This window comes from Podarcis melisellensis, assembly GCF_964234715.1.
Source record: "Podarcis melisellensis genome assembly, chromosome: 8".
Lineage (NCBI taxonomy): Eukaryota > Metazoa > Chordata > Lepidosauria > Squamata > Lacertidae > Podarcis > Podarcis melisellensis.
Window position 1 is genome coordinate 58,938,699 of NC_138540.1, and position 16,440 is coordinate 58,955,138.

The 16,440-nt window shown below is 44.1% G+C and overlaps 1 protein-coding gene and 1 long non-coding RNA gene across 6 annotated transcripts in view; one reads left to right on the plus strand and one right to left on the minus strand.

The window, feature by feature from the left end:
• THRAP3 (thyroid hormone receptor associated protein 3) overlaps positions 1-9,432 on the plus strand; it is a 45,015-nt gene extending 35,583 nt beyond the window's left edge. For 3 of the 5 annotated variants that reach the window (XM_081922860.1, XM_081922861.1, XM_081922863.1), the window contains 6 exons: positions 839-944; positions 2,148-2,232; positions 4,818-4,999; positions 6,562-6,754; positions 7,554-7,718; positions 8,052-9,432. In XM_081922860.1, the coding sequence (XP_081778986.1) occupies positions 839-944; positions 2,148-2,232; positions 4,818-4,999; positions 6,562-6,754; positions 7,554-7,718; positions 8,052-8,273 (953 nt within the window). In that variant the 3' untranslated portion in view covers positions 8,274-9,432. The remainder of the gene's footprint in view (positions 1-838; positions 945-2,147; positions 2,233-4,817; positions 5,000-6,561; positions 6,755-7,553; positions 7,719-8,051) is intronic. The other 2 variants (XM_081922864.1, XM_081922862.1) reach the window with 2 other exon arrangements.
• Positions 166-16,438, minus strand: LOC309376500. The gene is made up of 3 exons (XR_014171219.1): positions 16,370-16,438; positions 9,696-9,838; positions 166-494 (listed from the first exon to the last, which is right to left on the minus strand). It is a non-coding gene; the product is annotated as an uncharacterized lncRNA (long non-coding RNA).
• Positions 16,439-16,440: the final 2 nt, after the last annotated feature.

Here is a 16,440-nt window from a genome sequence, read left to right on the forward strand (position 1 = left end):
AAAATATGTGATCAGAAACTTCAAGTGGCACCAACGGTATCAGTGTATGTGGAAAAAATAGACATTCTTCCCATACAAGTTCTCTATTGGAGAAGTTGAGCTTAATTAACAGTATGGAGTTTCTCAGCAAAAAGGGCAGCATGTGGTGTGTGCATTCCTTTAGATGGATACCCAGCCAGGGAAGATGACAATAAAAAGACTGTGTCTCGACTTTGAACATTGGACTAAGGTATAAAAAATTGTGGAAGATTGCAATAGCAGAAAAAATAACCCATCTAATCCACATGTGGAAGAGAAAAGAAAAATCTGACTCCTTTCATGATATTTGGCAAAACATTATTACTTTCACAAGTTGGACTATCACGAATATGGTCCCTCTCCAGCCAGTCTTTGGAAATCAAGATCAGTTGACACTATGGTTGCAGTAAGATCAGATTTGGAAATCAAGATCAGTTGACACTATGGTTGCAGTAAGACTGTCACTGTAGTTTTTCCTGTACAAAAAGATAAAGGAAAGTATGATGTTAACAATCTGATCAAGCTTGTAGTGCTTTGCTGATCTTCATATGATGTCAGCCTTGTATTGGATCTTACACTTGAGACTTATCTGGTGTTTTAATTATTCTTATATGAGTAAAAGCAATTTCTTTTAAAAGTCTGCACTGCTTAACCTGCAGACAGATGGATCCATCTCCTTCCCTCTTTTCTCCTACCTTTACCTTTATGTTGTTTGCTTCCTGAATCTGTTTCAGACCCTCCTGCAGAAGCCACTTTTATATTGTCCTAAAGTATAGATGCAATGTTAATGATGTGATATTTCCTCACTGCATATCAACAGAGCATCATTTTGGGTCTTCGGGAATGACATTGAATGAGCGCTTTACAAAATACCTAAAACGAGCGGAGCAAGAGTCTGCTAAGAACAAAAGCCCTGAAATCCACAGGTGAGTCCTCCTTTGCATGTAATAAAGGCATGGTTTTGGGAGAAAATGTGCACCCTTACCACAAAGAGTCCTCAAATGAGTAGGCTTTGGCATAGCTCACCAGCACAAAAGCAGGCAGTCTACTAGACAAATCAGACTACTATCTGCCAAGTGTAGAGTTTTGACATGTACTTATAAAATCACGATTTAAGAGAGTTTTTGAATCGTAGCCATTAAGCAGCATAAAGGCTTGCATTTAGCTACTAGGCATTTGCTTGCTTATCATAAGCAAGTGCTTCTCATCCAAGGCAAACTCTGCCTTGCCCTGCCACTGTCTTGGGTGCCTATCCAGGAGAGAAAAAAGGACTTTGATTCAAGCATATGGAATCCACAACAAGAATAAAGTATGGAAATCAATAATTTGCTCCTCATGGTGAGGCAAGGATGTTGGAGACCCAATCCTTACAACTGAAACTCTTAAGCAGCCATTTTTCTGGCCTTCAGCAGGTGATGCCCACATAATTCAGCCATACTTTCTGATGGCTAGAAGCTTCCTTTTCAAAAAGGAAGCTGAGAGTGGAGACTGAATTCTGAACCTTTTATCCATCTGCTCTCAGCCAGCTCCAACCTGCCTGTCTTCCTCTCATTTACAGCTAGTCCAGGGGGTTGCCCTGCCTGTCAGCATCATCCTCCTAAGTCGCTGTGTTGCCCCTTGCAGACACAGTAGGGAGGTGGATGAGGACAAAGTTGGAATAAATTGTCTCTCCCTGTCATTGGCTCTGGCTCTACCTACTGTTTTGTCTTCCTGCCTTCTGCCCTCCTGGCCCCAAGGGACACCAGCCATCACTGTTGCTATCAGAGTAGAGTCTGCACGAATAAGTATGGCTTTCAGAGCAAGAAAGAGATAAACAACTCTTCGTTGTATCCATAACTCTTTAAGGTGCCTTAAGGTCCTATATTGTTTATCTTTGAACAAGTCTCTGTCGTAGCTGAGGCTTACCAGCATCAACTTGCCCAAGGCCACTAGGGAGTCTCGTGATGGAACAGGAGATTGAATGTTCTATCCACAAGTCAATTCAGCCCTTAAGTTTTATGTCTGTCATGTGCCATTCCTTACACTATAGAACTAAGGCCTAATTTATACATTCCCTGAATGGCAGAAGGGAAGGGGGGCATTCCTTGACCTTTTCTTAATCATGCATGCTCTCTTTTTTTCTTTTTTAGGAGGATAGACATTTCTCCCAGTTCCTTTAGAAAACATGGATTCTCGCAAGAGGAAATCAAAAGTTCCAAAGAATCCAGCTACAAGGTGACCTGTTGCTTTGATCTGTAGTGAAACAAAATGTGTGCACTTCGGGCATGAACTTGTTTTTTATAATAAAAAAGTGATATTTTTGTTTAACTTGCTCTCTACTTAAGTTTGTGTTTTTCTTTCAAGGATGGGCATAATTCTAAAAATGAACTACAAAGGGTTAATTTTTATTAAAAAAAAATGTATCAACAACCTTTGTGAAGTGGTTAGAAATATGGTAAATGACCCCAAAGTCAATTGAGGTTGAGCTTGAGACAAAAAAAATGGAATTTTGGAAACAAGTGACCTTGATGATGGAAGACTTTTTGTGATATTTTGCTGCTTGTAAGTATGATTAAATCACTTGTATTACCCGTGATATTTCCAACCATGTTTTCAAAAAGACGTGCATGTCAGGAAGAGAGGAAAGTAAATCAAATCCATATCTGAACCAAGCACACAGATATTTTTTCTGCTAATATGTTTTCTGTTGACTGCCGCTAGTTTATTTTAAAATGCTGCTCAGAATTAAAAACACTCTCTGGGGGTCTTTAAAACTGTTACAGGCAGCGAAACAATTATATGCCCCTAAGTTTAAAGGAAAAAATGACCATCTTGAGTTGAAGCATTGTCTGTTCACTTTCATACACGTTTGTCTTAATGGTTTTTAGCAATGCTGTTGAAGGGTTTGCTTTCATGTCATACCTGTGTTCTCAGTTTCTCCAAACACTTGTCGCGTTTGAAAGATACTCGACTGCTGGATTTGATCTCTCTCTACCACACCATCCGACAGTGAACATGCTTGTGTATGTGAATAGACACATACTTCAGGTTTACAAACAGTCAGGAGCTCCTGAGACGACCTCTTTATGAAATGGAACTACACAAATGGCTACAACAACTGATCTAGGTTCTGCTGATGAATGACATTTGATGATGAAACGAGTTTCCATTCTGGCAATGACAGATCGGCTTTGTTTTATGAGTTGAAAAGAGAGTTCTCCTTCACTTATGGAAGGCAAAAGAACAAATACAGCTCCCACATTCAGCCATGCCAGCTTCTTTATTTTAATCAAAAAGTAGGCTAGAAGCTTGTGTAAGTAAAGTACTTAATAGAGAGCTGCTACCCATTCTTTTTGAGTTAAGGCGAAACTGATGCTCCCACTTTTCCCTGCCCTAGTTATTCCAAAGACTTGTGCTGGACTGAAAGTTACCAAGTTGAAACAAGAAGCTCCACTGATTGACTGTTTCAATAAAAACCAAAGAGACCTGTAACAATTCAGAAATGACTTTGATCCTACTGCTGTTGACTGAAGATTTTCGTTTGCCTGTAGAATTTAATCTTCTCACCACTTTCTCCTGTTCTTAGCCGTTTCTTCCCAGATGTGCCACTTAAAGTATCCTAAATAAGGACAGGGATGATGAAATAGTGGGATGAGACATACCTGTGTCTTTTTTGTGTTTTGTTCATGGGAATCTCATTCCGTAAAGTGATCTCCAAGGATATATTAACTTTTCCAACTACAGCTCCAAGCACACTTTTGATGCTGAATAAATGTTTGCTGTTTATAAGTATTGCTCAGAATAAGTAATATAGATACATTTATCTTGCACAACGTGTTCTGCTGTCAAAGTTCAAGTTCCCCCCAAATTCAGGAGCTTCTCGGCAATGGAGACAGGGAAGGGTGTGTGGAGACTGGATTGTAGCTGAATGGTAGAAGCAGGGAGTTCTGTTTTGCAGGGGGTGGGAGTGTGCAGTGAGCACAGCAGTGCAGAACACCTAAGTTCTAACTCTTGTCCCCTAGAAGCCAGGCCAAGCTTGGCTCCATTTGGTTGCTGAGTCTTCAGCAGCAGGTGTATGTTCAAATCTTTTTTCTGCCATCGTAAGTGTGAGAAACACGATGCCTCGTTTTTGTGCTTACGGTGCACAACTCTGAATTTGAGAGGTTATGCTGATTGAGAGCAAACTATGCAGCAGCCCCTTCAAGGCTCATTATGGATCTCTCAACAGCCAGTGGTGATTGGAGTGGGGAGCACACTCAGGAAGCCTGCCTCCCCAAATAACTCCTTCATTGGTTCTCTGGAATGTAGAGAATTGGCTCTATTATGATACTGGAGCTTAGACAGTCTGCACATTTCCCCTTCACTTTCCATAACTGCAGCCAACGTCTCCTGCAGTGAGAGGAGGGGGCGTCCCTTTCCAGGCACAGGGAAGGAATTCTGTTGTTCAGTCAATTCCCTGTAGAGCACAAGAATCTGTCAGAAGAGGAGAACACAGTTCTTAGCTTTGGCATATATAGATCATTGCCCCTTGAGCCTGTTCTTTTTCCTTTGGACATCAAAGGGTCTTGGCTTTGGCACCCAGTTTTGCTCCCTTGATTTGATTAATAATTATTTACGTTTGGCATAGAGAGAAGTGGATGCAGAAAGATTGAAATCTTTTGCATGGATCTTGTGAAGTCATTCAGTCTGTGTATTAGCACCAGCATAACTTCCCTTGCTTGAGTATTTTTCAGTCCTGAGCAAGGTAAAAAGGGATGTAGTTGTGAAGGAATTGCTTAAGGCTCAGGTGTCAAGTCTTTCCCCTGTTTTTCTCTTTGCAGGCCGAAAGCAAATACAAAGAGGACCCAGTTGACCTGCGCCTTGACATTGAACGGCGTAAAAAACATAAGGAGAAAGATAAGCGAGGCAAGTCGAGGGAATCGGTGGACTCCAGACCCTCAAGTCATTCACGGGAGAGATCAACGGAGAAAACAGAGAGGTCTCATAAAGGGTCCAAAAAGAAGTATGTAGGAGGAGAACATTCTCCACTTCTTCCTTCTTTCCTTACCTTTTTATTTTAGATGTCACACAGAAGAGTGATAGTGAGCTGACATAATGAAATCCCACATGGAAGAAGCTAGCAGGGAAACATTTTCGGCCCAAGGGCTGCATTTCCTCAAGAGGAACCCCCCCAGGAGGTGCATGCCATTGTGGGTGGGGCAGTGGATGCTCAGTAGGATACGCTCCAGAGGTTTCTACAGTCACGCGTTCAGTTATCCAGTCTCACATCCAAGCAAGTAAGAGGTGCTACCACAGTTCAAGGAGACATCCCAACCAGGCACAAACACTGAAGGAAGGTGCAGAGCAGAACCAGTATGGGGTGTGGCCTTGTAAAAGTCCCAAGGGCCAGAGAGAGAACCCTGGAGTTTCCCCTTCAGCCCCTGAACCTGAGGTCCTTCCCCTCACTGAGCTAGTTGATGATACTTGCTAGGATGCAGCAGGTGTCAGTGTGGGGCTGTCCTGTTACATAGCACAGGCTTCTGGGGATGTGAGAAGTGCTGTTTTTACATCCAGGCTTGTTAGGCCTCAGCTGTTGGGTCCAGCCACCCCCCTCATGTGCATTGCCTGTGGGCTGTACACTGTACCATAAGGTCTGCAGTAAGTAGGCAAGCTGCTCCAAAAGGGATGCTTGTCCATCATCACTGATCTTCTCATTGAGCAGTCGCTAATAAGCCTCCAAGGAACCAACCCTACATTTTCCCAGAACACAGTTTGTAGGGTTACTTATTGAAAGGACACAGGCAGGCTAGTCTAAGTGCTTTTCACGTCAATGTATTTTACACTTATTTATTTGTTTATAAAAATATTTAAGTACCACTAATTCATTTTTAAAGTTATAAATGTGCATTTGTGATTGTTAGCTTAGCCTTTCCCCCTAGACTTCAAATGCAACTTCGCTCTTTCAAGCCACGAGGGGTGGGTATAAGAGAGAGAAGAGCTCTCTGGATCATTGGATGGGACATGCTAGCATTGCTCAATGCTTTCCTGTCTGCATTTCTGAAACTTCCATTTTTACAGCAAATAGCTGTGTGTTTGGGCCACTTTGGGCTGAATGAGGCACTGATCTTGGACACCACTATGCTGCCCAAGCTTAATAACAGCTGGTATGAGGTGCACCTCTGTTGCTGGATTGCACTGGAGCCCTAAAGAACAAGAAGCCACTCTAAATAAAGGAGGGGAGACTGTACGCTTGCTTTCATTTTTGGTCTGGAATCTCCCGACACAGAGACCCAAATCAATGATTCTCTTCAGTCATTGAAGACAGCAGGTTACAAGCAAGGGGGTTGTGGAGGCAGGGAAATCCAGCCTAGTATAATATGTTTAAGTTGAAGAATGACAGTGGGAGAGTGTGGTAGATCACTGCCAGTTTTTGATATTGGATGGTAGATCTCAGGCTACTTTTGGTTGGACATGCCTGGTATATATCATGTGGTGAAGTTGCGGGGAGAGGAATGACTGACGTTGAGGCAGTAGAGATGTGCCCTCCCCTGACATTCATATATCTCTCTCTTTGCCTCAACTTAGGAAGCACCGGCGTGTGCGGGAGCGATCTAGGTCAAGCTCCTCGTCATCACAGTCTTCCCGCTCCTACAAAGCAGAGGAGTACCCCGAGGAGACTGAAGAGCGAGAGGAGGCTGCCCCTGGCTTTGACAAATCCCGCCTTGGGACCAAGGACTTTACGGGCCCAACTGATAGGGGCAGAGCCCGAGGAACCTTTGTAAGTTGTCCTTTTGGAGGGTGTGTGCTCTGGGCCCTTGTTCCAGGGTGATAAGTCAAAATAGTTTTGAATTGTGACAGAGCTGGAGTGTGGACAGGCACCTCCCAGATTTTGAAAGGGGTTCAGTGTTAGGTGTTGGCAGCTACCCAGTGTAAGGGAGTCGTTCTTGCTTATAAAATTCGTCTCACCTCTTCCACATATTTACTGAGCACAACTTCAGGGTCTTTTTTCGGAAGAAGTTTCCTATTTGTGGTGAAAGGGCAAACCTTTTTTTAAAAAAAACCAATATGATATACCAAAAGCAACTAAACCATAACACTACAGTGCACATCAGTTGCTCAAGGAAGTGTAAGGAGCCACACCCAGAGGCTCACATCCAGACCCAAAAATCAGACAGAATCTGAAGGACAATTTAACTAAGATGGGGCCTAGCTAATAGGTTGAGCCAAAAGGGTTGGGTTTGTTTTAGTAAATGGGGGGGAGGGGTATTATAGCACCTCTCTGCCCAGCTATGTAATGCAAAAAGGGATCCTAAGTGCCTACGGATTTGTCATGTTTACTTAGCTATTGGGTCAGTTTTTTCTGGAAAGACAGTAGCCCACACCTTGAATACAGAAGTGTGATGAGTGTTTCTAGTGATGGGCAATTTCCATTCTATCTGTTGCTAAGAGATAAATGATCAGGTCCGTGTGTGTGTGTAGTGCTCCAGAAATCATGACAGGCCATCCCATCCTAGGCAGATCCCCTTTCTTTCTGTTGCTCCCTTTTTGACGTTCTCTTCCTCTGCTCCTGATGACAGCAGCAGTTCCGGGCCAGGGGTCGTGGCTGGGGAAGAGGGACCTTCTCTGGCAACAGCAACAACAACAACAGCAGTGGCGGCAGCAGCAGCACCGACTTCCAGAAGCGGAGCAGGGAGGAGGAGTGGGACCCAGAGTACACCCCCAAGAGCAAGAAGTACTACTTGGTATGTGCCCTGGGGGTGAGGTGGGCATGTGGCTGTGAGCTGCCTGCACAGAAGTTGTCCCTTCCACCAGGTGACAGGCCCCAAGTTGGTCTTGCCGTCATTGTCTCCTCAGCCATGCAGCATTACTGGAGGGCTTACTCACAAAATGCAGAGGCTGGGGGGCATATTCCAGGGTGTTTATCCTCCCCTGCCTGAGTGGGAAATGTGGCAGCGGCCACTGGGGAAAGGCGAGGGAGTGGACAGAGGTGGGGCCTTCTGGTGGGCTATTAAGGAGCTCTGCATTTGTTGACTGACAAATACCTTTTTCTTTTTCTTCTTCTTTCCCCTTTGCAGCATGATGACCGTGAGGGCGAAGGGGGTGAGAAATGGGTGAACAGAGGCCGGGGAAGGGGCATCTTCCCCAGAGGGAGGGGCCGTTTCCTATACCGAAAATCGAGCACCAGCCCCAAATGGGCCCATGACAAGTTTAGTGGTGAGGAGGGAGAGATTGAGGATGATGAGAGCGGGGCTGAGAACAGAGAGGACAAAGAGGCCCTTCAGTCGGTGGCGGAGTAGCAGTCTCGACAAGTGGAAAGAGGGTCCTGAGACCCTGAAGCAGCAACAGCTGTTGGAGGGGGGACTCTGTCAGTCTGGACTGTAATTGATCCTTATTGACTAGTTGAATGTTCTTTTATTTTCTCTTTTTTAATTTTTCAGTGATCTCATGGAGGACAGTGGAGTGAGTTCTGCCCAATACTATTGGCAATCAGTTTTTGCGCGCTCGCTCTTTTTAATGTGATGATACATGTGGGAAATTAATTCCCTGCTCTTTGTTTTCCCCCTTTCTTCCTGTTTGTGGATATTCTTTTTTAGAAATCCTTTATTTTAAGCGTTTGCATATATATACATATAAAAACAATACCCCTTAAAATGGTTAACTTCAGAAAGGCGTTTGTGGTTCTTATATATAGAAGAAAAATGCATGTGAATAAACATCTGACTAGAAACTGTTGGGACCAAACTCTGTGGTGTTCTTAATTTAAAGGAACTTTCCCTCTGCTTAAATTTGGAGTCGTTTCTCTTTAAAGAATCGCCTTTTGTTTTTTCCCTTTTTGTGCTGAAGTTCTAAAGTGTAGCATGGCACAGTTGAGGGGGAAGGACCCAAGCTCTCCCCACCACAACCACCAAAATGCAAAACTGCTCTTGGCTAATGTTAGCAGCATCTTGGTCCGTTCACTCTAGATTTCTTGCATACCTTCTTTGCCTCCAATTGTGAATCTGAACACTATTTTTGGGGTCACATAGTTTTCTAAGAAACTTGTGAATAAATTAGGTTTTAAAAAGAAAACCAGACATATAGCATGAGAAATGAGGATTTTTTCCAGTATTTTTATTAATCTTTTTATAAAGCAATTTTGACTCACTTCTGTGATGGCCATGGGTAAGTTGCTGACAGTTGGTTTTGTGATTCTCTTCAGCTTTAAATCCGCAGCACTCGAAACATGTCGGGCAGGTGATGTGCTCACTCTCCCAAGTCAGCTACAGAGACTGTAGTTGCCCTATTGAGAAATCTGTCCCCCTGGAAATGAGACTTTGCAGTGCTTCTCTTTGTTCCCCTTTTCCTCTCTGTGCTATAAATAGAGCTCATTTTGTGGGACTGGTGCAGTTCTTGCTTAGCAAAGCCTGCAAGCTTTTGTTTTGACTCCTTGTTCAAATAAAATTACATTGAAATGGACCATGCAGACCTTCTTTTATTGCTGCTTTTATTGAGCCTCCATCCCACCCCCACCCCCAAAATATGGTTGCAACATAACCTTACATCAAACAGGGCCAACATGATAGTGTTGGGCAAAAGAAAGAAAAAAAGAGTTCAAAGCTCCTTAAGAGTAGCAGAAAAATGCTCAACTTGCCACTCTTGATCCCAGTAGCCATATGTTTAACATTGCAAAGAAGTGTGTGCATCCACAGAACGCTGTACATCTGTAGGCCTCTCCTTACCTGGTTGTCCAAGATTCCCAAATGAGTGGAAGAGCCTCCATCCTTTTATCACCCAAAATGCCTAGCTGATGTGGCCTTGTGAAGCACTTTCTTCCATCGCACATACTCCTGGAATCCCGGGTGGGGGGTTGTTTTGAAGTCTCCTATAGAAAAGAGAGAAAGTGGGGGAGCAAAGTATTAGAACTGGAGGCTGCATTTGGGTTCTACAGATTCCATTGTAGAAGCCACTGCATCGTGAAGGAGTGACCAAGCAGTGCATAAACAAAAATGCCTGTAGGTTTTCTAGATACTGTAATTGGCTTTGATCTTTTGTCAGCCCATCAGCTCACATAAGGCAAATTTTAAGGATGGGTCCATGTGCGTACTTGGGGAGTTTTCTTGCTTTGTGGAATATTTCCTTTCTGTGAGACACACCTCTGCACACACAAAAACCCTGAATGACCTGGTCTATAAATTATGCAAATTAATAAAAAAGCCTTTTGTTTGGGAGGAGGGTGCACTTAAGAGAGAGCTGTTCAAAAGAATTGAGTGGTGTATTAGGTAGGTGCAAAGTTTAAACCCTTCGGGAAACGGTGGGGAATATTGGCGAGCCCTGTTCTTTCCAGCAGCTATGGTTTTTCCCCCTTCCAAGTTCTTAATTAAAACACCAGCCAACCTGCCTTGTTGCCCGAGGCCATAATTAGAAGTGAATATAAAAATGTGCTGGCAGTTCTCAGAGCTCCTGTGCTGGGGCACTGTGGCGCCTGCTGGGCAAGGCAGGTGCTGCCAAGGAGTCTTCTGGCTCAGATCTTTTAGATACTTCATTGCACTTCCATTCATTCTTCCTCTCTCTCCTCTGAGTGGGGGTTTACCCTGGACCCCCTAGGTTGCTGCACAACAAACAGGGATTATGAACATTTCTGTCCAAACAAACAAGTCTTCTGCACCACAGAGGCTCTGGATTGTGTCATCTTGACATTTAAGAAGTGGAAACGGCAATTCTGCAGAAACAGCTGGTCCCCTGATTTTCTCTGCATGGTGAAGAGAAGATTTCTATCCCCTTCACATGTTACAGGGTCTGTCTACTGTGTTCCAAACACATGAAGTGACTAAAAAAACCACCAGCCTGCGAGTTGTGCTTTATGGGTCTCTGGGTCTTGAAATTTCTTAAATGGCACCATTCCCAGGCTGGACCTTGAATGGCAACCAATCAGTTGAGATTTGGGTTTACCCTGTCCCACCTTTAAAAATTCAAAGTAGGAGCAGTCCAAAGTTCAAAATGACATGCTTTAGTGGCTTTAAGGCAGCAGGGTGTTTTTTTCAAAAACACTAGAATGGTATTCTTGACTCAGCCCATCTGACCCTGGTAGAAAATGATTAGCATTGGGCTTTTCTGGATCTGGTGAATGATGGCTGCAGACCCCAAAGAGCTGCTAGAACACCTTTTTGCAGGCCACCCCAATGGTGGATGATTTTGGTCAACCAATATTACTGAGAGTGGCAAAGGTGAAAGATGTATTTGAGATTAGAACTAGTATCTTGAACTGTGCTTGACAGCAATTCTACAGAAAACCAGCCTCAGATGCCAGAGCATTTGAGTCATGTTCTAATCAAAATTCCATATTGGGGCAATATCGTTTATTATTTTGAGTTCTCCAAAACTTTACACCAGACTAAATAGGTAGCTAGTTGGTCCTCTGTGTGTCTCAGGTGGGGTGGGGTTCAGAAACCAAGATGCAGTAACATTTTAATTACAGTCAGTCAGATTATCACAGGGTTGTGAGCAAGCTTTAGTGTAGAATTCTCCAGCGGCTTGGAGTAAAGTGCACAGGAAAGTGCGGGCAGGAGCTCAACATGATGTAAAAGTCCCTAAAACCTACAGTGTGTAAGCGTCTTTAAGATGGAATGCAGGAGGAGCTGTTCAGGCATAATTAGATCATTAAAATGGGGGAGCAACTTTCCTTGCTGCTTTGTGGCATTAGTCCCGTGAGGAACTCATACCAAGCAAGACTGATCCATTATTCCTGTACAACACCTCTGGTAGCCTATCTTGAGACTTTTAATTCAGACTTTGGGGCACAACATACCAAACATCTCCCTTTCCCCTTTAACATCCAACCCGAAAAGGACTTCCAAGAACCAGTAATGCTTGTTCTTGGCTTTGACATTTGGGTCCTGCTATAAAGGTATTACTCTCAAGGTGGCTCAGTTTTTTTACAAAGTCCTTATGATTTGAGGCGAAAAAGGACTGCTTAGATGTAAGAAGGGTGTGGAAGCCTTGTTCAACCTTGGCCCTCCAGATGTTTTTGGCCTACTACTCCCATGATCCCTAGCTAGCAGGACCAGTGGTCAGGGATGCTGGGAATTGTAGTCTCAAAACATCTGGAGGGCCGAGGTTGAGGAAGCCTGTTCTAAGGGTTGAGTTTTCTGGGTGGGACTCTCCCAGGTCTAGGAAACTGGAGCAAAACCTATTCCCTCATCTGTCTCTAAAGGAAACTTTCTTTGGGACTGTCCTTCCATAAATCCCCTGGCCAGGAAGCTAGAGGTTACCTACCTTGAGCAAAAGAATCCTCTGCAGCCTGGTTTCCATCAAATGTGTTGCACTAATGGGTCAGCTGGTTGCCCATTAAATGTTAGGTGCTTATTTTATGGCACTGTAAATTGCCAGAGAACAAACAGGTACTTCTGCTTGTGTGGGGTCAGGCAAAGTTGGGATGACATCATCTCAATAAAAAAGCCTAATTTGTGGGTGGTTGGCTGCGGGGGTGGGGGTGGGGAGGCAAAATGTTCACATACAGAGTTGCATTCATGTCAACTAACTTACCGTGCATTTAGGTTCCACGGCGCCAAAGAGATAAAATAGATCTAAGTCTGTACTGGGGCAATACCTTTGTTAGGTCAATCCAAATGGAATAAAATATATGCAAGCTTTTGAGTTCCCTGGAACTCTTTATAAGCCTTGATGTATAAAGGGAAGCAGGTGTGTGTGTTGGTATTTTAAGAATTAATGTGTTAGGAGCTAGCAAACATTCAAACGAGGTGTTTTCAGGTGCTTGCTAGTTTCACGTTTCACTCCAGCCTCTGAGTCTAGAAAGAGCAAATTCATAATGGCCTAAATGAGGGGGATGCGTCTTCCCAGCAGGGTGTGATGCAGAATGAAACCGGAAAACACCTAGAAGTGAATGTCACTGGCTCCTCCCCTACTCAATCTTAAAACTCACCAGGTGTAGAGATGTTGTTCTTGGTTTATTTGATTTGTCACCTAATACAAAATCTCTCTATGTGAGTTACACAATTAAAAAGCAGCCACCAACAACAAATTAACAATATCCAAACACACAGAGAGAAACAGCAATTATTATCATAATGCCTCAGAAGTCTGGGAGAAGAGGTACCGTACCTCTTAACTTGGTGCTGAAAAGCTGTTAATGTTGGCTTCAGGCAGGACTGACTGGAGAGAGCATTCCACAGACAGGAAGCCAGCACTGAAAAGGCCTCCCTTTTGCTACTCTCTGAAGCTCTATTAGTGAGACCACCAGAGAAAGGCCTCATGTGATGACCACACTGTGCAGGTATGTTTAAGTCAACAGCCTTTTTCTCCTTCTCCTTCAGGTCTCTCCCCCCCCCCCCCCACATCAACACCACTACTTAACATGACTTTAGGGGTATATGTTAATGTTAAAAAGGAAAGAGGGAGCTATAGTCAATAAATCAAATGTGGCTGTCCTGTAGTCCTCCAGATGTTGCTGGACTGCATCTTCCACCATCCACATCTGCTAGCCATACGGACTGGGGATGATGGGTGTTGTAGTCCAAGACATCTGGAGGACATCAAGTTGGGTTAGGATAGCCCAAGTGAACAAGACACAATTCACCTGGTGCCTAAAAGCTAACAATGAATGTGCAAGGCAGGTCTCCCTTAGGAGGCAGCCCTGTTGTGATGATGCAACGCTAGGAAAGGCTCTCCAGTTATCATTCGCTACCCAGCTGACCACCTATTGTTAGGTTTGGTTCTGTGAAACCTCCATTGCCCCATTAGCTTGATTTGTGACCTAGAACAGCTTTCCCCAGCCTGGTGTCCTCAAGGTGTTTTGGACTACAACTTCATTTTGAATGCCTATAATTGTGCTTGGCTGCCTTGGGGCTGGACACTAGATTTTATATACTGGTATGCCTCAGACAGGGTTCTTGTAAGAAGCTAGATTCAGGTGCCAATTGGAAACACATTATCAGAGTTGTTGCATCTTAATTATGCTAAGTTATTGGACTATTTGAATCAAGACATTTGTTGGGAGCAGGGGGAGGGCATCAAGAAAATTCAACAGCCACAAACAGAGAGGGAACTGAATGCATTGAGGAAATGACATCTTACTGTTATTTTCTTGCATCCTCGGGCCAAGTGTGTGTCATTATCTGCCGTCCCAAGACAAGTTCAGTAACCCAATCTGTCACCCAAGTGCTTGGGGAGCGACAGGCCTGGACAAATTCCTCCTGTCCATTATGTTTCGGGCAGGATGTGAACTATTCCAGGCTTGGTCATCTGCAGTGCCGTCACCCAACTTCTATGGACACTGTATGGGGTCTGAGTAATAAAAGCAGGCTGAGTTTCTGTGTGGGTGTGCCCTGGGAGCTCTTTATGACTTTTTCGCGTCCCATAGATACTCCAGCCAGTTGTTGATGCAAAGAGGGGCTCAAGTGAGGCAGGGACACCAGGCATAAGCAGAATTAACTGTCACTTTCTGCTAACTGGAAGAGGATTTTCCCCCAATTGCAGGTATTCAAAAGATCTTGGCCTTCCAGTATTTTGAGTTCTTCAAAGCATCTTTGCTAGAACTGCAAAGGAACCCATAATCATACTATGTAAGGGGTGTTTTTCATCCCAGCTTTACCACCATCTCTGTGTGTAGCTATGGCCTCTAAGAGTATTTTCCAGAGGAAATATGTAAATTGAGAAGTTAAAGGTCTGGGACTCCTTGTGTGGGAAGCAACCTGAGGCAGGGTGGAAATTCATTACTGTACAGAGGCAGTCCTCTTCATGAACGCATCCTCTATTTGAAGGGCTGTCTAGTTTCAAGATTTAAAAAAAATAATCAGAGAGGAGCACAGGGGCCTTGAGGTTGTGCACATCTCACAGTAAGCAGCACCTGGGCAGCAAACTGAGCAGTGGGTGGAACTATGGTGCAACAACAGTGGAATAGACTGTATTTCTATTTAATTTATAGCAATTGTTTCTAAATATGTATCTATGCATATAAGTTAGCATATGCAAATTTGACGCCAGAAAAGGTCCTCTCTTGTCCTTTTTTGTGTTATGTGTTCCTCCTTTTTTTTTTTTTTTTGCAAATGCCTGAGTGGCTGTTCCTGAGGGGTGCTGTGCCGCTTGTGAGTGTGTGCAGGGCTGAAATTGGTCTTCAGCGCAGCAATTTCTTCTAGACTTCAGACCAATCAGCTGCTAAAGTTTACTAAACTGTCAGGAGGAGATTCACAAAGCAAAAGTAGCCATTTTGGAACCTAAGAAAACCCCCAAGATCTCTGTGAGGGATGCTTCCAGATTGGTGTTTGATGGTGGACCCTCAAACAAGCAAGTTTTTTTGTTTTTTTTTTGTAGTGCCCACATGACATAATCAACATCAAAATCCTGTATCTTCCCCTCATGATCTGGCTAACCTCTCTTTACATTTCCAGGGAAAATCCAGCGAAGTAAAAAACACTTGCCAGCTACTAGTTTGTGATATCTCAATAACCCATCTGCCAATTAAGCCACACCTGGACCAGAAGCATTCAAGGACCAAGTGAATAAATATAAGAAATAGGGAGCAAACTTTCAGTTGACCTGTAATCAGGCTGGTGGTTAACCAGAGCATGGGGGGGGGGGGCGCGGGCAGCTGCTGGTTTGTCGCTAAAGCCAGACCATCTGCACTGGCTCTTCAAATGGTGTGTGGGCAAAAGCAGCAGCGCTTTCAAAGACCACCTTTTCACCTGTTCTGTGCAGGATTCAGGTTACACCAAGGGATAATGGGACATCGAAACACACAGCAGCAGATTCCCCCCTTTAAAAAAAAAAATAGAATCCAGAAGTTCTCTAGATTTGTCTCCAGCAGGAAGTGAAACACCCAGGTTCCTTGTGAAAGATAACAACAGCGAATAAAAATGTGGTGTTTTTGCACTGCTGGAAATCGGTACAGAAGAAAGGAACTCTGACCATGCACAGAGGGCCTATTGAGTAACCACACCCAGCTCCTGAACAGCTGCCAGGTCAAACGGTGTGACTTCAAGTTGAAACAGAGCTCCAGGGCCTCTTTTTATTTTTAGATACAGCAAATGCTCTGAAGGTACTGAGCCATACTGTACAACAATATTGATACAGCCATTTAATGCTTCTCTGTCAGGCCTTTCCTCTCCTCTTAGTGACATTTAGAGTGTAAGCTGCTCAAGGGGTTTGTCCTTTTAGTTAGGGTATCTTGCCAAGGAGTGGCTCTATATAAATAGTAAGTTACAATGGCAGAGATGCCAATTTTCATACATCCATTTTACACTGAGGCTGAGAAAGATGGTGTGTCTAAGTAAGGCTACTTCCCCCGCTCAGGTGCAACCACCCACACTTCAGGCCTGCACGTCAATGCTTACCCCCCTCCCCATTACAGGTAGGCTCTGCCCATCTATTTGGGGCAAGCAAACCCCCTGGCCCGGCCTACCTGCCCGATAGCAGCCTGGAGCCCTCCCTGCTCCTTCCTGGGCTCTCAGGAACCCGCCTCGCCTGTTTGCC